The 23,346-nt window shown below is 42.4% G+C and overlaps 2 protein-coding genes across 2 annotated transcripts; both read left to right on the forward strand.

The window, feature by feature from the left end:
- Window positions 1–4,858: 4,858 nt before the first annotated feature.
- On the forward strand, window positions 4,859–10,147 carry LOC311029951 (uncharacterized protein). The gene is made up of 3 exons (XM_084035376.1): window positions 4,859–5,251; window positions 7,806–7,946; window positions 9,322–10,147. Exons 1-3 carry the CDS (start codon window positions 5,107–5,109, stop codon window positions 9,507–9,509), a joined length of 474 nt encoding a protein of 157 aa, XP_083891502.1. The 5' UTR covers window positions 4,859–5,106; the 3' UTR covers window positions 9,510–10,147.
- Window positions 10,148–11,203: 1,056 nt separating this feature from the next.
- On the forward strand, window positions 11,204–23,344 carry rab14l (RAB14, member RAS oncogene family, like). Its single transcript, XM_084035461.1, has 8 exons — window positions 11,204–11,300; window positions 16,122–16,180; window positions 17,171–17,224; window positions 17,968–18,145; window positions 18,853–18,919; window positions 20,226–20,313; window positions 20,705–20,735; window positions 20,864–23,344. Exons 2-8 carry the CDS (start codon window positions 16,129–16,131, stop codon window positions 21,039–21,041), a joined length of 648 nt encoding a protein of 215 aa, XP_083891587.1. The 5' UTR covers window positions 11,204–11,300; window positions 16,122–16,128; the 3' UTR covers window positions 21,042–23,344.
- Window positions 23,345–23,346: the final 2 nt, after the last annotated feature.

Genomic DNA, 23,346 nt, shown 5'->3' on the forward strand with positions numbered 1-23,346 from the left:
ATCAAAAACCTAAATGAACTCTGAGATGCAGAATGATTCATGAGGAGCCAACATTTAGGAAAAGATTTTTAATCAACATGGTCCGTCATTCATATGGTTTATGTGTTATTAACAAAAAGCAATATATAATATATAGTGTGTGCATTGGATTTATCATTATAATAACGTGCGTTTTCTATGGGTCAGCGTGTCTTCACCTCACATGACTTCTGCTCACAACTTTCTGTTGTTTAATAAGCGGGTTTCATTTCTTTTGCATCACCCAGCGGAAATGTGTCCTTTGGATGATAACACTGACACTAATATGGCAGCCAAAACATGTACAGCGCCTGTTTGAAGTCAGTGGGCTGATGTACAGTAAATAAGTCAACACCATGGCAACAGCCCGGGGCTAATGCCATTCATATTCCCTCACAGAGCCATGGCTGCAGTGGCCCCCAAGCCAAATCGGTTCAGGAGGGTTGACACGCAAGCAATAGGTGCAACAAGCCACCTATAGGATCCGCTTTTGTTCTTAAAGGTGATTTAAGTGATAACGCCTGAGGAGGATTAAGATATGAAGCTGGCAGCGGTGGGAAGGTAGCGGTGTTTTCATCTTGGCATTCAAATCAAGCGGGCGTTGGCATCGGAATGCTATCAGGTCAACCTCCAGAGCTCCTGGCAGTCTTAACTCCCAATTTCCTCACCATGCCCTCGTGTTGAAAACATACTCCTGAATCACACTTTCTGGGATGTTCATGTTTCAGTCCTTGTGTATCATAAAATAGGGAAGCATGTTCTTGATTTTTCTCTTGGGAGCATAAGACCCAGCCATGTTACAAATCCCCTAATAGTCCTGCCATTAATTCAAACACAGCGATGAGATCCATACATGACAAACGTACGTAGATTTATGAGGAGTTAATGCAGGCCGAGCTAAGCTGAGCTATGGGTGACTTACAGAGCTGTAAATTATGTCATGGAATTAGACACAAATACGCTGGTTCACTATGCAGTCAGTGACTAAATGGGCACTGAATGAAAGTCATTAGGAGAACAGATGTCAACATGTCTCAGGTTGGATTTCCTTTTTTTTTTCTTTAAAAAAAAGAGATGTGTGTGTAGCAGCCTCTAAGCCTTGGAGATTGGGGGAATGTTTAAATTAAGGGATTATTTAGTTGATGTGTAAAGCTAAGCCTTTAAATGGGGGTAGCAGTTAAATATTCTTCCACTCTATCTGTGTCGATTTAATTATTTATCAGCGGCTCTGTAAAAGGCTGGCCATGAGTTCAGTGGACCTTTTAAAAATAGTCCAAACATCCAATTAGCATTGCGAGTGATGTGCCGCAGCATTGGGCATGTCCCTCCAGCAAAGCCTTCAAATAGTGGTTTGATTTCTCATGCCAGGCGCTGTACATCCGAGGGGGCAAATTAATCTCGGGAATCTGATAACAGCCCTTCAAAAAGTTTGAAATGGCTGCGTAAGAAGAAATATCAGCTTTGGAGATGAATCCCGTGAAGTGATTGGATCCTAATGGTGAAATGAGAGATTTACTGAATTTTGGAACTGTGAAAACGTCTTTTAGTCGTAAGTTTGTGCATCGAATCGGAGCCAATGCACGAGCACGCCTCTGGATCAGCAACCAGTGTGGGTCAGGCAGCCGTGAACAACCTGGTGGGGGAGACAGGGCTCAGGGCGGCTGGAGAGAGGGTCGAAGGCTGGTCTTGGGCTCACTTGGCTGGCATGGCGCTGCAAACGTGGTAGTGTTATCCCCAGTGACAGCAGCAGATGGTGAGAGGGCCCCGGGACTTCGCCCTCAGGGCTGCTGGGCAGGGAGACAGGGCAGCCATGCACAAAATGCAAGGCCACTGATTGGACCCGTGCGCCTCGAGACGCCACGGGCTGATAAGACGCCGAGAGAAGCAGCGCTTACATGCTTGTGAAGACGCTGAATAATGTTAACCTGGCAGTTTCTCTGGACCCTCCACTGGCCCATCAGGAGAATGCAGCTTTTTTAGGTCAGTCAATTGGTATCGGCTGGATTGCAATCCTTTTGCAAATTGAAGATGTCAGCGAGAATAATATCATGAGTTTTGATGTTGAAGATTATAATATGCACAAAAGATATAGAGCGATTGGAATAATCTGCAAAAATGATGACACACATTCAAAGGGACAAGCAGATATTTGAATACATTGTGGGAATGTATCAGTTACAATATGTCCCTTAAATATAATGTGAAGCAAAACAGGGCATTTGTGGCCTATTTTTAGTACACAAACTCTCAGAGTAAATCAGTGCATTGTAACCACAATATGTGTAATTCATATAAAAATGCTGGGGACCATCGTTGAAAAGGGTGATGAAGCAAAATTCAGAAGCGCTTACATTTCCACAACTGGAGCTTAGCCTTCTGCTGAGACGTCTCCTTTGCTTTATGAGGAGAATCCGGCTTTGCTCTCCCTTTAGTGTAAAAAAACTGCAGAGGCACATACATCCGGTCAAGCTTTCAATAACTTGATATTCTGGGTGCTAAAAGGCGGTTTCCCTTCAAGGCTTCGGCAGTTAATCTTACAGCAAGTGCCAGCATTGAGGAGATAATCACGAGACCCTTACAGGGCGGCGAACGAGACCCTCAAGGATTTCTCCAACCGGCCAAACATGTGGGCCATCGAAGACCCTGAAAGTGAAGTCTCAAACCTACATGCAGCGTCTCTGGCTTTTGTTTTGATTCAGCTGTGCATAGCCTGCAGAGTATCTTTCTACTGTTGGAGAGTATTGTGGTCAAACACCAGTGGATTACTGCTCATTAAAGCTGCAGAGAACCCACTGGGCTGTGGTTAATACATGAGACTTAATGGCCATTTTCAGTTTCATCTCCTCTCCACTCTTAGGAGAGCGTTATACGTGATGACAGACACCCAGAATTACAGCCCACAGAGCAGAATTAACTTTTCATGCATTTCCTCCTCCACATCCTTGTTGTTTTCCTTTTGGTCATGGCTCGCACCGCCTCGGGCTCAGTTCTTCTTCTGGTGTCTTAATTGCACTTTCATCAAGAATTTAAAGCCACGTAGCCCTCCCCTATTCTTGTCACTGTCACTCCAAACTTGCCACCGCAGGGGACTTCAAGGGTATTTAAAGCAGCTATTGTGTGTCATAAGATAAGTCAGGAGAAGCTCGGGGAAGACTCACTTTCATCACTGTAGTGCTGCCGGACCTCCTCCCTCCTCCAACCCCCCCCTCCCAATCCATCCCCGTCTCTCTTTCATGGCTTTATCACTCAAAGGCTCAAGCAGCTCAGCAGAATACAAATGAACAAGGGCTGTAAAATGAGGAAGGAGAAGAAAAGGTCGAGACAAAAAAAAAAATTTGCATGTGCACATCGGCACTTTTACAAGGACTGCTCTTTTATGCTTCACGCCACTAGGGGTTGATGCAATATGAAGATTTCACATTATAGATTCATCGCGCATGTCCATGACGAATGGGAGACATGAAATGTGAAAAAGCTGTCATGTTGCTTTCACCAGCGGTATATCACGTAAGATCAGCTTTTTTTTTTTTTTTATTACGGAAAGAGTTCATAATCAAGCAAAAGTTTGACATCTGGAGAAATATGATTATTTTTTCGCTCTCTGGCAGAGAGTGAGGAGGAAAGATTGATATCACGCTCAAACATGACAGCTGTATCAATCTTATCTTCCCATGCAATCTTCACATTCGATTCACGCCAAGGAGGTGTATGAATGCAAAAATGTCAAACTATTCCTTTAAGGTTACTACGCACACACACACACACACACACACACACACACACACACACACGCACACACAGCTAAGCTTAAAACAGCCTCTTTTCCTCCTTCGCCTCCTGTCCACCTCTGCCAAACCTCATGCTTCACACACAGAGAGAAGGCCTACACACTACTGACATTTCTCCTCTCTGGCCCTGTTTTCCTTTCACACACAAACAATGACTCACGAGTGAAAAAGCACGGCAAGAAGAGACAAACTCACACACAGCTGCACACACGTACAAATAAAAAGAGCACTCTGTGTGTGTGTGTGTGTGTGTGTGTGTGTGTGTGTGTGTGTGTGTGTGTGTGTAGAAACATAACAAAAAGATGAATTGCAGGATGTGATTAGGCATTTTTTGTTGTCGTAAATGAGCGCTAATGAAAAGTAGCTCGTCTGCATTCCACTGTGATCAATGTGGGAAAAATGCCACTTTGAATATGTCTTAATATGAATGACAGCGATCATTGGCGGCCATCTATCAGGCTGGACCATATGTTGCTTTGGGTGGGGAGGGAAAGAGGGCTTACCGCAAAGCCTGCCTTATCCACTGGCATTACAGTCTCTAAGAAAGGATTTACTCTTTAATTCTTGATTAGATAGAATTTTCTCCCCAGTGTGCAAGCACAGGGATGCACAGAGCGGAGATAACCTGTCTTGTTGGGAAAGTTTGGTGTGGGATGTGTGTGTGTGTGTGTGTCCTTTGGCAATAGCCCCAGCAGCGCACACACTCACGTACACACCAACCTGGCCCACTTGGCGTGCCATCCCATTTAGCGCCTGGGCTTTTAACACATTGTGATAGGGATATTATTAGAAGCGCTGAATTATCAATCAGGAGTTAATCCTGATTGATGCGTTTCAAAAGGACCACTTGTTTGTTTTCATCTCTGTGATGAGAAAAGGTGGTTCTTTCGTTAGTATTTTTTTTCTTCTTCAGGGGATGAAATGAGAGGAGGGAGGATTTATTTTTCCTCCCCTTTTCTTTCCTGATCAAACAACGAGTTCCACCAGCTTCTCCTGCTAGACCGCGAGGGGACCGGCTGAGGAAGACATTCATTTATTCAGTTTTTCTTCACTCATTTATCTTCCTCCCCCTCGTCTCTTTGCCTGACTGGCTGCTGAGCTGACTGACTGCCTGGATGGTTGGTTGGTTGGCTCCCCCTCTCAGTGGACACTCACTGGCAGTTAACTCACGCACTGCGTGAGCTTCGCTGAGGCTGGGGTGGTGAGAGACACTCGGGCTGCTCGGGCTTTGGAAAGTGGGATCTCTGCTAGGTTTTCTATCTCTGTCTTTTTTTTCTTTTTTTTCTTTGTGGACTATTAGATGAGAGCAGAGGATATCTTTGTCTCTCCCTCTCCTCTAGCGCTGACCACAAGCCATCACTATTGTGCTGCATCCATGACTTTACAAACCTGGCTGGTGTATGGGCTTGGATTTATCTTGGTTTGGTCAATCTGCCTGAAACAGGGTGAGTAGGATGCAATTTTGCGTGTGTGTGTGTGTGTGTTTCCACATAGGAAATATGTTGGATCAACTGAAGTATACAAATGCAATATAAAAACAGTGAAAGTACTTTAAAATCCCCATAAAAATAAAACAACATAGCGGTGAGTGCGGATGATTGTTCCAGACCTGAACCAACCCAACGGATCAATATAATGAACGGCCGTGCTGGAAGGCGATTCCAATAAATATGTCTTTGTAATTGACCTGGGAGTTCAGATCTCTGGTCCCCAACAATATGCGTTTTCTGTAGGTGGCAAACAAAATTTCCCCATAGAGCAATAACGATTGACCTGATTCAGCTCGGCTGCAACCTTTGTTTCACTCGGGGGCCGAAACGAGAAGAAATGATGTTGTGCACTGGGAACGGTGCTTTGCTTGATTCATATGTCAGTGTCAGATCACCTCTGATCCCAACTCCAAATCACAGTGGGAAGTGAGCTCCGGGCCGGACTAATGGTGATCAATAGTGCAGCAATCCATGAGGCAACAAATAGCTGAACGCACATATAATTGCAATGCATTTCAAACGGTATCCAATTCCCAAATGAATGTGGCTTCTGTTCAACAGAAAAAGGTGATAGTGACGGTATTATTAAGGGGCTTCAATGAAGCAAAACCATGAAATAAACGTCACCTGAGGACATTGAGCTTTATACATAATCAAAGCACATAATGTAATATAATTATGTATTACATAACGCTTGATTACAGTCATCATCCTGCATTCATAATTAGTTTCAAATATGTTTACGGTGCCATTTAGAGCATATTTTAATTGATTCCTACTGAAAAAGCAAACCTACAAATAATAACACAGGCAAGCAGCAACCTTTCCAAAATTAAATTTAAATGGTCTTATGATAATCCTTAAAATCCTTTTGTTTGCCCGCTATGTGCTGCTCTCTCCAGCTGTCTTCTCCTGAAAATGTACAATGAATAATATAACACTGTAATGAAGTAATTGGCTCGCTGTTGAAATGCAAATGAGCTTCAGCAAATTTGCATATTAAATGTGCTCAATACCAATAATTGATAAGATAAGATGTAGGTCACAAAGGACTTCGAGACGGAGTTAATTAACACTTGCAGTGCACCCTGGGAGAGGATCCGGCTGGGACACGTTGCACTTTGCCATGAAAGGTGAACGTCTTTCTGCCCTCGTCATGTTGACTAATGCTCACGCCGGGCAGCTTTTCAATGTTTCACGAGCACGGCGAGTAACAACGTAACATCACAGCGAATTGATGAATCAGGTTGTTTGCCAGATGATAAACGATCACGCTGCTGTTTTGTATTTTCCCAGCTCTAAAGGACGCACTCCAGTATTCCTACGAGCTCTAACTGCATGGTGTATCACCAGCAGGGGAGTATGACACATCCCCTAAAGGCTGGCATGTGCTCTCTGTCCCTGTGCGGCTTTACATTGATTCCAGCAGATTTCCAAAGTGATTTTTGTAAGAGCATTTGCCCGGGATTAGTTTGCTCCTGAAAGCTCCATCGGAGCTTTTGGTGGGCTATTTAACAGAGCAGAGGCAGCGAGAGGCAGCGAGAGGCTTGCCGCCGCTCGCCCGTCCGCCGGGCTGCACAGATAAAGAGGGAGGATTGGTTTCAGCCAAAGCTGATCTTCCATCTTGTGTGTGGGATTTTCGAGGTCAGGTACAGGTGTGTGAGAGGTCTGAATTCACGGACAATCCCTTTAAGCTCTGGTGGATTTGTTCTGTTTAGGCTTAGCCTTATACTTTCTTAAGGGAGTTAGACAGTGAGACAGTGGCACAGGAAAATAGGGGACTAAAGATGAAAGGAAGTCTTTGGAGCATTTTATTTCTGAAAAGATTTGCTTTTTAAGTCCCCATTACGATGATTTGATGCCCGCCAGCTCTCCATTTATGAACAGGGACCAAACTGGTTTTGGCAAACAGTCGTGTTAACTGATGATTTTCGGAAAGTCAACAGCATGATCTAGCTGCATGTTGATCTAGTCCCTCTCGAGTGCCTCCCTGTGCTGTAGCTTCCCACCACACCACTTATAGGGTGCTGAGTGGTAGAGACACAGCTTTGAGATCACAAGCCGGAGCTGGCAGGCAGACAGCTTAGGATAGGGGTGTACTACTGAGGGTGAGTCACCCTTCAGCACACGCTGGAGAAGAGAAGAAGAAGAAGAAAGGGTCCTTGTTTGAACTCTGAAATACTACGATATCGCTTTGAACGGAAGGATTGCTTCAAAGTTAGCTATGTTGCAATGTGTATGTGCCGTCTACATCTCTGTTTGTAAATAAAGAGCATTTACATTTGATTCAGAATTACGCTTCATAGACATAGACACTAAAGTTGTGGCTGTTTGGCTCCAAAGCAACAACATCAATACCAATATGGCGGTGGGTCTGATCAGGTTGGATGTCTTCCAGAAGCCCAAAAACTTGCAGCAGTTTTGCTTATGGACCCCCAGTGGCTTTACACCAACAATCCGACATGCTAACTAAACCCTCACTGTGTGCTGTTCTGTGTGTCCCCCGCAGTCCAGGGGCTGCAGTGCTATGGTTGCAACATCATCCAGGGCCAGAGGTATGTGGACGTGGGCTGCTCCAACCCAGAGGTCATCACCTGCACCCACTCACACAAAGGCTTCAAACACCGCTTCTGCATCAAGACAGAGAGCAGTGAGTAAACCCTCCATGACCAATGCTTAATGACTAATACGCTGAAATAACAATTTTCTCTTCATCCACGCAGTGAGCTCATGCGATCGGATATTCATTTGAAGTGCATTTTTATGGCGGAGATTATTAAAAATCATGAGGTATTCACTCTGGCGTGCCACCGGACATTGGCATGTTCATTTATAATCATATGTAAATGTTCTTTGTCTGCTGATGTGAATGTTGTGTTGCTCCCTGTAACTGTAGGATGGTTGCGTAACCCTATTTTGCCGTGCTTTGATGAGTAAATTATAAGTCACTCCTCGTTTGATGTTAAGTCAGGTGGAGGATGCGGACACCCACGACAGGCGAGTGATGGTCAGATTAAGTTGTTTCTGCTGATATCCATGGAAGCGTGGACAATCCAGCTGTTCCTTCACTTGATGTCTAAAGGGCCCAGTCATGTAGAAAGGGCTGATGAGGCACCTTTTTTCCATTCGCTCAGAGAAACAGCAAGCTCAGAAGAGGACTGACAACAGCCCGTCAGGAAAGCGTACGACAAGCCCTTGTCGGTCAAAAATCTCAAAGCAGTGTCTTGGCAGTAATCCGTGGCCAGTCAGCCGGTTAATCTTCATGTGACCCCGCCAAACTCAAAATCTAACAGATGCTGGTGAAGTTCCATAAGAGTCTTAGAGTTATAGTCCCCTTTGTCCTGGGATACAAGGCATCTGTCCTCAACACATGACCAGTCCAGGGCCCTTCTCTCTCCTGAACAATGTCCTCGCACTTCTCAGCTGCCTCGGCGTGCCCCGCCGTCCTCACCCTGAAGATCTGCTCACTCTTCATTTTCAGCTTCAGGGGGATCGGTAAAATCCCATTACAGAAACTATACTGAAAAGCAAGGTGGAGAAGCAGAAGTATATGCTCATTAGTATTGTTGCTCAAAGATTTTAATTATTGTAAGGACTCAGGCCAACCTAAATACCTCACAAATTGGAAGTAATTATTGGAATATAGTTATGAGTGTATTTCTCATAATCTTATGAGATATAGAGAATTTCCACCAAATTTGCAGCTCTCTCTCTCACACATAAATATAGCTTTAGGTTTGACACCCCTCCAAATGTCCTTGTTTCCCCATTTAAATAAGGATGTTTGTGGAAATGGAATTTCATAGAACAAAATGTACTATTTGTCTGAAGCTCTGTTTCTCAGCAGTGGAGACACATCCAGAGGAGTGTGCCTTTAAGACCTCCACATGTCTTCCTCATTTACACACTTGCAGTATTTGCTGCTTACTTATGCTTGTTTTTTTCCCCCCCTTTCTTGCTGAGCCAAACACCAACTCGTCACTCTCCTCTGACTGCCTGTCTGTCTCCTCGTTCTGTCCCTTCAGCGGCCCTGGGTATCGTCCTGACCAGTGGTTGTGCCACGTCCAGACACTGCCAGCAACATGAGCTGCCAGGGGTGCGCATCCACTGCTGCGATTCAGACCTGTGCAACAGCGCCCCCTCCCGGCACCCAGGCACACTCCACTACATCTGTGCTCTGTTCAGCCTCCTGCTGCTGAGGATGTGGTTGTGATGTGGAGTCAATCTGGAGAGGAACATAACACCAGTGGACAATGGGGGGGGGGGGGGGGGTCAGCAACTCTTCTCTTAGCTGCTCAGATGTAGAGGGGTGTGGTGTTACTGGTGAGCACCTTGAAAATAATAGCTTTTGTCACATTGTTAGCTGGGACTTGCAGTTGGAGCACTGGCGAAATGACCCTGTGAATAGCGTTTGATGGGGAATAATGATGAAGCAGCTTGCAGTCACCTGTGAATTTATTGTGCACATCCATTCACTCAAACGTAGCTTGAAGTACAGTATGTGAGATATTGTGGGACTTTTGTTTTTACGAAAGAACGACCTTTGTTAGAGTCATAATGTCAGTTCATGAGCTTTCAGTAAAGATACCTTTTATCAGCAACGCAAATACACACAGATTTCTAAAGGCTCACATCCACTATACACAGTAAGACGTAAATCATTTTTCTCTGTTAAGGAGTTCATCATCCTTCTCAAGATCAAAGCTTTGTCGTGCAGTAAGTTCTTTTAAAGTCACAGGCTATTTATTTGCTAAATTTATATATTTTTAGTTTGCCGTCCAGGCTGGAAGCACACTGCATGTGGTTGTATGTAGGACTGAAGGAATATTGTACAGTGAAAGCATGTAATCTTGTGAATTACTGTATTAAAATGTTTCATATTTTTCAAAAGAAAAATTGCTGTGATCTTGAATTGATTTGTGTCATACCAAGACACACCATGAATGTCACATGCTCCACATAATCCGGACGAAGAGAAATTACTTGGAATTCACATGATTTCAGAAATAGAACAACCATAAAGATGAGCTACATTTATAAAATGACATTATTACAGTCATATACAAAGATATACTGTGTATTAAACCATACCTGTGGCAGCACCGCTGGAGCAAAAACTCTTCACAAAGACACTTTGGCAGATGTTTAATAAAAAGCTCATAGCCCCGCTTTCGCCATGTTGTTTGCTGTGTAACAAATGGGTATATAAATATTCAATTAACAGGTTTGAACCTGTGTTCAAATGCTATCAGTTTGTTTGCACAAACATGTGGGTAATACGTTTCCAATGCTTTTTATCTCAAGAATGTATAAAAATGGTTTAAGAGTCTGTTACAGATGTTATTCTTGAAGAAAACAGGGCTGACAAAGAAAGTTTTCAGTGTGGATGTATGGATATGCAAATTAACTAAGATTAGAATTGTATTATAACCCATTTGAATGTTTCAATTGCAATAGGTTGTATAGCTTACATATGTTTTGAGGGAATGTTTAATACAATGGTTATGTGAAGGAAATAACGAATGGGGATTCAAATAAACAATAAATAGGTTTTAGGCATACAACAGCTCATCCATTAGGCTTAACCGTACTTACATGAATCAGGTATGGGTATTCTTCAAAGGCTGCCACACCAGACTTATTCTGGTCACCAGGTCAATCAGGTGTAATGAAATCTCTGAACACCAGTCTGGTAGGCTATCCCATGATTTCACGTAAATGCTGATATCATAACATCAAACCGCACGCACTCGGTATGAAGCGGTTTATCAATACAGTATCCATGGATACACCTGTGCAGGTGAGGCTGCTCTCCCAAAGCGGTGCACGCATCGCAAATCGCCGCATATGATGCTCTTTGTCCCAGAAGCCCATTGTATACAGCGGAGGAAACCCTGTGCCGTGAGCAGCCATCTTGGTTAGACAGATCATACTTGAGCCAGGATAACCTGCATTCCTCCTCGGAAGAGCTCAAGAATTCAAATCTGAAAACACGTAATTACTGGTAAGGACATAAACGGGGAAAGACTTAAACACACTACGTTCACTCTGATCAACGTAGAGGCGCTGGTATTTAAATGATTAAACGATTCGATTAGTTTGGCTAGCCTGTGTTTGCCAGGAGTCAGCTAATTGGCAAGCTAACGAAGCTAGCTAACATATGACTAATACTAGGTTGTTTTTTTTGTCAACAGCTTCAACGAATGATGTGTATTACATACCGAACTGCTAGAAAACACTGATGTAGGCAAGACGTTACTTGATCGGCGATGAGTTAATATGGGTCGACAAGCTAACTATGCAACGTATTTACCATAATCCAACGGTAGCAGCTAACTGGCAAACTAGCATGCTAAAGGTATAGCTAGCTGTCGTTAGTTTGGTGTTTGTTGGCTTTTGTTGAATAATGCAGGAGCCAAGTTTAATTTCTAACCTAGTTCTATTATTTAGACGGTTTTTAGTCGACTGTCTGTGTCCTAACAGATGCAGCCGGTTTACGTCTTTTGATTTATATTATTTGTTGTCAAGATATATTGATGTCACCAAGCAGGTAACTAGCTAACGCAAACTTAGCTGTCAATACAGCTAGCTGATTTAGGGCCGTGATTGTTATCAGACACGATCTTGTAGCTGGCTACCAACCAAGTAACTGTCAGGTTTTATTTACTCTTTTGCTAAGTAACAGTGGCATTGCTAGCTTCGTGTTTGCTACCAAACAGCAGATAATTAACCAAACCGATGCTGTCACTTTGTCGGTGGTTCAGCTAAGCTAGCCACCGTCGTTGGGAAAGCAGGCATGCCGTTATATTGTCAAATAAAAGAGTTAATATCGGACACGACCATTGGGTTTGTTTGGATTTGTATATGCAGACCGTCGCTTTAATCCTGGGTTATAATATAGAGGTGAAACCGTAGTCATGTGTAGTGCAGCGTTCCCCATAACGTCCGATAACACCTTGCCCTACACTTAGTTAGCCTCCTGTTTGGCTTTACTTTTCCAAACAACAGATGCGTATCATTTAAAAGGAAGGACTCTTAATGTCTTAAATGGATGCAAATATGATTAGATCTTTATTCCTTTATTTAACATAAAATGCTGCATCGTTTCTATTTCGTGTCCTAATGCACTCTGTATTAGCAGGCAAACTTGAATATCACACATTACCTGTTTAGTATCGATTTGTATGCATTGTAATTGTGTACTCTCTCTTGTTTGTAGGCGGTAGTGATGATTTCAATTTGTTTTTAGGCTTGGAAGAGTCACATGATTTGAATAGTGGGCCTGAACGTCATGAAGGCACTGTGACTATGTGTGTGTGTCATGATTTCCTGATAGCCCAGGTTTTAGTCATGCATTCTCCTGTCTTTGGGAAGTGGGTGTCGAGCGAAGGGAAGCGACAGTGTTTCTCTGGAGAAAGATTCAATGTGTTGGGGAGGGGAAGTGCTGAGGCTGCAGTCTGGTCACATGGTCTTCACCCGCCTCCTCCTTGATGGAGACTCATGGGGTTTATTTCTATGTAATGAGCACAAACCGCTGAGAAAGGAAAATGAGGTATCAAAACTGAATGACATATTTTTTTAAGCTCCGTTAGGGGATATTTACTCTAATAGCTCACCTTCCATAAACTGTAACATTGGCTATAAAGATCTCACATGAGCGTCATGTGACAGGAGGCAGACCTTCAAATAATACTCTAGGACTTTAAAGCATAGCAATAGTGTGATTGTGTGATTTGTTCATAGTGAAACCTGCTCAATACAACTTCTCTCACTACCATCAGACTATGTGGAAGTCATGCCATTAAAAAAATAAATAATGTGCAACATAACAAAACAGTTTTAGATTGATTGCATTAAATTATCTGAAATAAAATGATACTAGTGTCATAGTTAAAACCAGCAGATGTACATTGTAGTGTAAACAGTCTAGTGATAGCAAATGTACTGTTGTCTTTAATGTGGTATAAAAGTTTGTCATGTTTTGAAAAAACGGTAGTAACAGAGTAGAAACCCAGCTAGTTCACACGGACTGCTCTTTGCTTCAGTGAGACTGAGTAACTACCATATGTTAGGTCAAGTTGCAGAGTTTGTGGAGGACTTGTGTGTGCCAAGTCTTTTCTGGGGGCACCAACAAAAACACAACCACAGCCTGCTCAGGTATCCCTGCAAGTTGTTTACATAAACGATAACCTGCAGCAGCTGTTATTAAGAATTGAATACATATTAGGATATATTTTACTTTAGGACATAAGTATACAGAAACATACTTTGAGTTGTCTGATGTTTATTTTCTATATAATGTTCATATAATGTATCTCACCATAAATAACAACTATTGTTGTTTTTTGAGGTTATTTTTTTCAAAGCATTATGACTTGTAGTATGTGCCACCATGAGGGCCCCTGACCCAACAACAGTTTTATTAAGGCCAATGACCTGATTAACCTCAACGTAGTCCCCCTGCAGGTCTTCTTCATTTCCTGTCTCTGATCCTCTATATTCACCCACGTACTCCATTTCCTTATGCTGCTGAAAATCTACACCTTTTATCTCTATCCTTGTAAAGTGCTTTTCCCTTTACTCGCTTGCTTCTCATATCACAACCGTCCATAGTCTGTCTGTTTGTTCTGTCACTGTCAGCATTAATCTGGTCAGTCAAACATGGTCATTGAACTGCAGATACCGAAGTACGAGCATGCCAACAGCACTGCTGTGATGTGGCAGAGATTTGACCAGTTTGCACTGAGAAAGGCACTGGGACACTATCTTTGCCAGGGACATGGGAACCATTAGGCTTCTGAATGATTATGCTCCTGATTGCTAAGCCTGAATTATTTACCTACAGTAGTTACACTGTATGACAGCACCTTGATGCAGAATTACAAAACGGTCTATCAAGCATAAAAACAACATTGCCTTGATGTCGGGAGATGACATTTCAAAGGGAATTTTATCGTGAAATTGTTCATGAGAAAAACAACCTGCTTTCTATGTCATACATAACTCAAATGATTTATTTATGAACAAATCTGTGCATGTTCAAAAAGAGCATCTCCCCTTGGCTATATTTGTGAACATTGTGATGGATATATCGTGTAGTAATACATGAATGCTTTTCCCTGCCTGCTTCATTCTGTGTTCTGTGAATGGAGTGAGAACAATGAAGCATCTCTGGGTATCGGTTAGGTGTCAAGGCTATTTTTAGCCCACCTCGGAGCATATGATGCTGGAGGTGTTCTTATGTGAGAAACTCTTTACTTGTAGACTGACTGCGTGCAGTGCCATCAAAATTAGCCAGTGTTGCAGCGTTGCTCTGTCATTATGAGAAGAGACAGAAGGGGTTAGAGGTGACATCTGTAGAAATGGAGCTTACTGTCCACTGAGGAGCTTTCTTCACCCCTACGTGCTAAATGTAATCCATCACCTCGCTTGTCTACATGCCTACTGTAGCTAATTGTTACTATGACTACTACTAATGGTTGCTTGGGAGCCTCTGAGCTGAAGTGCGCATGGAGCAAGCGATTGCACAACATATGATAGTTAATACATGTGTCACATTTTTACTGGACTGGATTTGATATTTTCAATTTACACTAAAAATATTTGTTAAAGCACAATTTGATCAATTTGACCATCTAATTAACATGTATTAAGATGGATAATATGGGCAATATTCCAGTATAATAACATTGCAGGTGTTGCCTTTCAGGGCAATAGTCGGCCTTCTTACCTCCTTGGCTGCTGAGATTTCAGTCTTTGTAATCAGGCAGAGCTCCAGTTTTGTTGGGAATACTCTAATCCCCTAGGCCACGTGATAAAGCCACAATAGGCAGCACACTTGATTTAAGTTCCGCTCGAGCCAAGTGAACATTTGTTCTGCATGTGAAAGGTTGCCTGAGCTTTGAGCTATGAAATATCTTTAATACTCCGATGTGAGTGTGGCATCAAATTACCAGAGTGGATACTTAAATGGAGTAATGTTGGTAGATAATATGCTAAAGTGAACACCCATGAGTAGTATTTTTTACAGTATCAGGTGATATGCTTTAAGTTCAAAAGTGAAGTCACTGTGTTAGTGATGTTATACACAATAATATCAAGGTGAAACATAAATCATTAGCCTTTAAGCAGTTTGTCATTAATTGCAAAACTTTTAAATGTGCTATGTCTGTTATTTTCTGTCTTAATTTATGTAAGCTTTGCAGAAATATAAAGTGTGTGGGAAGTGCAGTCATAGCACCTGCCAGTTGTCCAACCAAATGAAAAAGTATTAGTGTTTGGTGACACTGTAGTCTCAGCTTTTCCATCTTAGGCATTTACAAGGAAGTGGTTAATGATCAGATGTGACTTATAGTTTTAAACGAACGTAAACCAGCTGCTATTAATGTATAATATAATAGGGTAATTACTCAAATGATGTAACTGTACTGTTCACACAATGTATCTGTTTTGATGTGTCCATTCACATCCCTATTATCCCTGAATTACACTAGAATTTACATGACTAGTTTGAATTCCGACATGCTCCAATCTTTCATTATTTTGTGTTATTATAACATATGTTTTATCACTGTTTATTCACGGGGAGCTAGAAACTTTATTAAACCAAAATTAGTCACGCTGATACTTGGTAAGCCAGCATGCTGAGTGAATGGTGTCAATGTTGACTTTTTTTGTGACTGTAGTCATTGTTTGTATGATGGAACAAATAACATCGCAATCTACTATATATTGAAATACTGCTCTTGCTTGAATTAACTGCCTTTAAATAGGAAAAACTGAAAGTTTGAATGTCTGAATCCCCTTTTTTCCTTCTCCCCTTCAGAGCCACAATGGCCACTGCACCGTACAACTACTCCTACATTTTCAAATACATCATTATCGGTAAGTGAACAATGCTTTTCAGGGGGCCCCGTTGATGAGCAATTCACAGTGCATTGATATATCCCACTTCCAAAAGAAGGGCCGGATCCCACACCTGAATCTATTCCATTTCAAGAGGTGTTTGTGCATGACTGAATATATCAGCTGAGACACAGTAATACTGATATATGAGTCAGATTGAAACATGTATTTGTTCACTGTTAGTCCACTCTGATATTAGTCAATAGCGTATTATGTCAGATTAGATCATTTGACCTGCCTAATATCAATGTGTAATGCATTTTTAAATGCCTTCCTCCTAATAGTTATGTTCCACTTTTCCTGACATGTTTGTTAACGCGAGGGCTCTAAGTAAACATTACTACTACATACATTTACAGACAGACATATGCATAAACAAACACATCCACAGCTTTGGGCTGTTTACCCTCCTCTCATGTGAAACCAAAAACACCCTGCCTCGAAGCTAACAGTCATCAGCTTGGCTCTTGAAGGGGTGTGTGAAAGAGCATAGTCTTGCTACTTAAGCTTTTCTTTCCTACACCAGAACAGGTTTGGTTTTGAAAAGGGAAGTTTTCACAGTCTTGTGATCCTTCTTGTTGTGGTTGCACAGAGTTTTCAAAGATTTTTCTGATTAAAATGAACAGGAAATACTTCAACCATGAAGCTATTTGGTGTTTTTATGCAAGTAACTTATAGAGCATCAATAGTCATTCTTAAAATACTGACACAATTTGAATATCAAGATGTGTAAACGTATTAATTTTGACAGTATTAACTCCTCGTTTAACACATTTGGTTTGCTTGTAGCATTGTCCACCCTGTAGGAAAGTACACATTATATTATTTCCACCTACATGCAGATTTAACTGTTTTCGCCGACTGTCTCGGAGGGCTGCTACAACATTCATGGGAGCAATACTGCAGGCTTGAATAGAGAATTGTTGTTCTTCTGCTATTTAGTTTCTCACTCTCTCTCTCTCTCTACAGGGGACATGGGGGTAGGGAAGTCATGTTTGCTCCACCAGTTCACAGAAAAGAAATGTAAGTGCTGCCCTGATTATTTTCCCCCCCACACCTTTTTCATGTGCACTTTCATGTGTATCTAAAGGGTATGTAAGGTTGCCAGGTTCAACTGGAGTGCCTCGATCACTTTAGATTTCTTTATGCGCCAGCGGAAGTCGGCGGCATAGAAGAGGAGCGTGATCTCAACAGGGAGAGACTCTTCTTGTGTGTGTGTGTGTGTGTGTGTGCGAGTCAGCTGCAGCCTCCCATTACCATTCAGCTCTGTTTTGTTTAGTGCTACTATTAACGAGCCAGATGCCGTCTTCCTCATTCACTTGCCACCATCACATCCTGCTCACACACACACTGGAGGGATTTAGAAAAGGGTTTCAGTGAAATTAGCTGCTTTCTGGTTGTTGATACTTTCAATGAGTGTGATGACTGTGATTAATTATTGATGCACCTGCTACCAGCCGACAACGGAGGTGTGTGTGTGTGGTGTGTGTGTTTGTGTGTGTGTGTACTGAGACACATTACATTATCATTGTAAATTAATTTTAGTTTTAACTTTCATCAACCTGGTAAAGGAAGAACAACCGTTCATCACACTAAGGAAACCATTAATTAATTTTCTAATAATCCTCTCAAATATGATTATTCAAATTGAAACACGACAAATAAACAGAATTGCATTTAGCAACACAAAAACATACATGAACATTGAGTGTGTAATGTGGCATCAGTGAAATATAACTCATATTTACATGACTTCCTCTCTCCAGTCATGGCGGATTGCCCCCATACGATTGGCGTGGAGTTTGGTACAAGGATAATTGAGGTGAGCGGCCAGAAGATCAAGCTGCAGATTTGGGACACAGCGGGACAAGAGCGCTTCAGGGCCGTCACCCGCTCCTACTACCGCGGAGCTGCAGGGGCGCTCATGGTCTACGACATCACCAGGTACAGGACGCCTCTGATGTTTTCATGTATGTGGGAGGAAATATTTTTACACCCAACGCTGAAGAGGAAAGGTAATCTCATAGGTGCACAGTTCACTCCTCCAGTCCTGTACAAACATGAACATTAGATGGTATCAGGGTTGTACCAAACAAACACAGTTCACCATGTGGAATGTCTGTCCACACCACACCCAACTCCAGTAAGGGCCCCGAGTGCCCCAGCACTAATATGAAATGTTTACATCACTGTTAATGTGATCACAATCAGCTGGGACAGAGTATCCGGTAATTTAAGAGCTGCGACTTAAATAACCAGTTGTTATATTTGAATTATTCCCTGTAGTTCACAAATAGGATCGAACTGTAATGTTGGTGAAATGGTACATTTGTTGGGAACAGGATATTTGAGATATGGTTGTAGCAAGAAATTATGGAATGGAGATATTTACAGTATACGGTATTTATACAGGGAGACCACATGATCATTTAAAAAAACGTTGTCTTATCTGTGACACAATAATTATGTGTTTCTTAACTAAATGTAAAGTGATTCCAATTCTGCAATGTTGTTGGCCTACACTCTTCGTTGAACCGTCAGCATCCTGATGATAAAGCAGCTGCATACTCTTTCCTGCATACTCTCAGAGAATTACATTAAGCATTTCCCCGTTGTTATAGTAACCCTGTCCCTTTGTTGATGTCATGCAGGAGAAGCACGTACAACCACCTCAGCAGCTGGCTGACTGACGCCAGAAACCTTACCAACCCCAATACTGTAAGTACACAGATATACATATATTCATTTTGGGTACTGTAATTACTCTGTGTGTCTTTTGCTCTTATACTATGTCCCTGCAGTAACTGCTCTCTCTCTGTATTTTCTTTTGATGTGTAGTTTTTCCTTCTGTGTCATCCCTCTTATCTCTTAAGTATACCTCTGTTGCCACTGCTACTGCTTAATTTCCTTTGGTTTCCCCCATGTCATCCTTCCTCTCCCATGAGCCTGTTCAAAGCCACAGAGCCCATTTCTTAAATTAGATTTCTTCTTGGTAAATGTAATTAACTCTAAAACATACTCCTCGTATTTACTGAGCTGGATTTCTGTAATGCGTTAACCCATAGTGGAATATCAGCTGCAATGTAAAAGCAAATAGGGATCTTAGTAAACAAACTTCCACTACAAGTTTTTAACATTAAGTGAAAAATGTTTTCATGTTATATAAACAATGGGTTTCTTTATATCGAGCTATTTTCATCTTTTTCAACTGTTTTCTTTTGCTCATTTTAAGGATGAAGTTATTATTTCCACGATGAGTTTTGTGGTGTTCTTTCTGTCATCTCTTAACAATAACAAAGTGGTACAAAGTGTCAACAGAAATCTATTAGCCTCAGCTGTTTTTCCACTGAAGTGTCTTGTATCAGCCAGGCGGTGGCAGTGTTGTCGTCTAGTCATGAGTTATACTGCAAGTGTAACCATGTGTTCCTGCTTTAAGTGAGTTAATCTGGGCACTGTTGTCCGAGACGGGGGAACATAATGAACACATTATCTCTACACATTGACTTGCACCGCAGTCGTCACCTGAATGAAAACAAGAGTTGTGTAAGACTTCTTGGAATTAAGCAAGAGATTCTCAAAAATCTGCTCTCACTTTTGAGAAAAAAAGATTTAATTTCATGTCAATATATGTTCATATCAATATCCAGTCAGCAGTACTTGAATGTGTACCTAATTCATACAGTGGAGCACTTTTCTCATCTCAAAGAAGTTTGATCCTCGCTGCCATAGAACAGACAGGATCATTGTTAACAGTTCTGGAATAAAGCAGACAAAGAGTAAAAGAATAACATGATTGGTTTCCACTTAACATGCAGCAGTAGGAGAGTCACTGCTGCAGCATGGAAGCTCATTACCTCCGTACATTACAGGTCTAATTACATCACCGTTGCTGGGGGCACCGTCTAGTGTGAGGGTGTCGGTTCCTCAGCGGATCTTAATTGATCTCTTAACAGACAATTCAACACCATGACGAACTCTTCCTGTTCTTCTCTCACTCTTCACGTTCCCGTCTCTGTGTTTTCAGGTGATCATCCTCATAGGAAACAAAGCGGACCTGGAGGCCCAGAGGGATGTCACGTACGAGGAGGCCAAGCAGTTCGCCGAAGAGAATGGTGAGCAGCACAGTTCATGTTAGAAAGACAGGAAAGAGGGTTTTAGGTGGAGGAAATGGTTTCCATTTCACCATGCTGTAAGTCTCTCTTCACTCTTTAAGGTATTATCCATCAGACACGGCAAAGGCATCTTCACCGTTGCCCATTTAATCCTCAATTTCAACAAAATGACATGCCAGGAATCCCAACGAAATGTCCAAATATTGAGAATTAAAAGGAGATTTGGCTTTTGTTGATGTTTATAATGAGACAGGAAGTAGGAGAAGTTGACTTGAGGAAAGCAGAGATATTAATTGAAAGAGTGGGCGAATGACAACTTGGTATTTGAGGCATGTGAGCTTGTAACAATATTTTACTGACTTTGTCATTGCATCTGTTTTATATTCCACAGGTCTGTTGTTTCTGGAAGCCAGTGCAAAAACGTAAGTCTGCACAATGTCAGCGATTTCAATGACTGCAAAACATGAAATATCCCTCTGCTTACATTCTTAAACTCCCGATTGCCTCTTTCCTCACTCCACTCTCAATTGTGTTTATGCTCCGTGTTCAGGGGCGAGAACGTCGAGGACGCTTTCCTGGAAGCTGCGAAGAAGATCTACCAGAACATCCAAGATGGCAGCCTGGACCTGAACGCCGCGGAGTCAGGCGTCCAGCACAAGCCCTCGGCCCCTCAGGGTGGCCGGCTAACCAGTGAACCACAGCCCCAGAGGGAAGGCTGCGGATGCTAATGACCAAGCAAACCCCCCCCTTCATCCTCCTTTCTCTCCCAGTCTTTCCTGCCCGCCCTCCCTTAACCATCTCCCCTTCATCCATTCCTCCACCTCCGTACGTCCATCCACCCTCCTCCCTCACTACACCAGGAGCTGCATGAGAGCAGGACTGCGGAAGGAAGGAACGGGGGACGGATATCAACTTGGGCCAGACTGAGCTGGGCTGTGTGGACTACATCTCTCCCCTCCTCCTCCTCTTCCTCCTCTCTGCCTGTCTGTCTCCCTTTGTTGCCGTCTCCTCTCATAACTCTGTCAGTGTGTTGTCGTCCCATAACTCTCCTCTTTCGCTCCCCTCCACTTGCACCATTCAGTCTAGTCCCCCCTCCCACCATGTCATAGTATCGTAGACGCCACCACACATTACACGGGTTACTGACAATTTAGATAGTTGTAACATTCATACAATAACGATAAACCAAGACTGTTTTTTATGTTTGGTTTTATAGCTATATATGACATGTAAACATAGCATTAAGTTTGATCCACCACTGATCAGTTCTGTATGAATCAGATCTAAAATATACTCTCAAAACACCTGACGTCTCCTGCATGGTTTACCAAGCCAGCATTTTATCGATACATGCGGGTGTAACATCCCACCTGCATTTTTTTTTTTTTTTTTTTTGCGGGATCAGACAGTGAAGGCAATGAATTAGTGTATTTTGCAGCCACACATGTAGAGGCTCTTGTGTGTGTCTGCGTGTGTGTGTGTGTGTTTGCGTGCGTGCGTTAAAAGAATGTGTAGCCGAGTGAGCTTTTCCTGCAGGATTCAGTCCTGCTTGGGGCTTTTAATTCTGATTCTGCTGCTCTGCATGAAGAGAGTTCCTTTGCCAGATGTGGCAACATCGATGATCTCAGGAGAGAGAGGGAAAAGAATTTAGAAAATCAGGAATTGCCCTCAAATACACTGAAAGTAATTCCTCACGTCTCCCCTCTTGAGATATCACAGGAAGGAATATTGGGTGTTTTCCAGCTCGTCTGTGTGTTAAGAAATTGGATGGGGGTTTCATTTGATAAAACGAAACAGACATGGCGTTTCAGTTTTTGTTTGGAAGATGCGTTCACATCGGTTTCTTTGCACCAGCTCTCCCTCGCCTCACCCGTCCCACCCTAAAACTCTCCCCAAGGTCGTATCAGCAGATTCTGTCTTTACCAGCATTTTCTTTTGTCATTGTTTGTTGCCTTATTATAATTAATGTTCTTACTCTTTAATCTCTCTTGTATTGCTGCACTTCCTCTTCACCCTGCCGTCGGACTCGCCCCGAGTCAGTAAATCAACTCTTATTGCATTTTACTGGAGAATCGTGTAAACATGCAAGCGGTGGCTCGCGTGGTCAAAATATCTCAAACGTATCGGCAGCACGGTCTTAAAACTGTCATCACTCGTTCATCTGAAGTGCTGCACTGAAGAGCCGATCTGTTGTTCATTTTGGGCAGTTGTTCCTCTGCCTTGTATAATACAACACCAAACAGCATGCCCCCCCACCCACCCCACCCCGAAAACACAGTGAAAATTGTCCAAATCCAATTGTTTGGTTTCAAATATGATTTTTCTGTACCATAGATGGCTCCCTGATTGGTCAGCTGTATATATCGCTTCTTAACTATTGGTGATGACCTCGCTACTGTATGACTTAGACATTTATTTGCTGGCTCTGCCAAGATCTGTACAGTTGATGTGCTAGTGGGTTGCCTGTAATTCATGCTTGGGAAATTCTGTAACATAGTTTCTATTAATAAATGTATGTAAAGGACCGACACCTAGACACCCCCCCAACCACCCCGTCTGGACACTACTGAACCTGTCGATTGGTTGAGGGGAGAGGAAGTGGATTGATGTGATGTGCAAACTAGTATTTATGTCTGCAAACTCTGATTCCTCTCGTTTCTGTATGGAGTGGAGAATGTGGAATGTTTTATGTTCTATTTTTCTTTTTTCCACCCCATCATTGCTCCTCCACATGGGAGGGGCCTGCAGCGCTGTCTTAACTTTTGGGGAGTGGGGATTGGTTTGTTATTGTGGGAAGTTGGTGGGCTGGGTCTTCCTTTTTCCTGTGTCCCACATCTTTGCAGTCTGAGTGACCACTTCCTGCTTTTGTCTGTCCACAAGTACAAAAAAAAGTACATATGTATAAATTTTTAAGGAGCTGTGCTAACATTTAAATGCGTTCTTGAGTGTATATGATTTTAAAAATGTTGACATTTTGATTTTAATGACAAAATACTCTAGACAGAAAAAAATAAATTATACATAACCTGTTGA

Source organism: Eutrigla gurnardus (assembly GCF_963514095.1).
Source record: "Eutrigla gurnardus genome assembly, chromosome: 19".
Classification (NCBI taxonomy): Eukaryota; Metazoa; Chordata; class Actinopteri; order Perciformes; family Triglidae; genus Eutrigla; species Eutrigla gurnardus.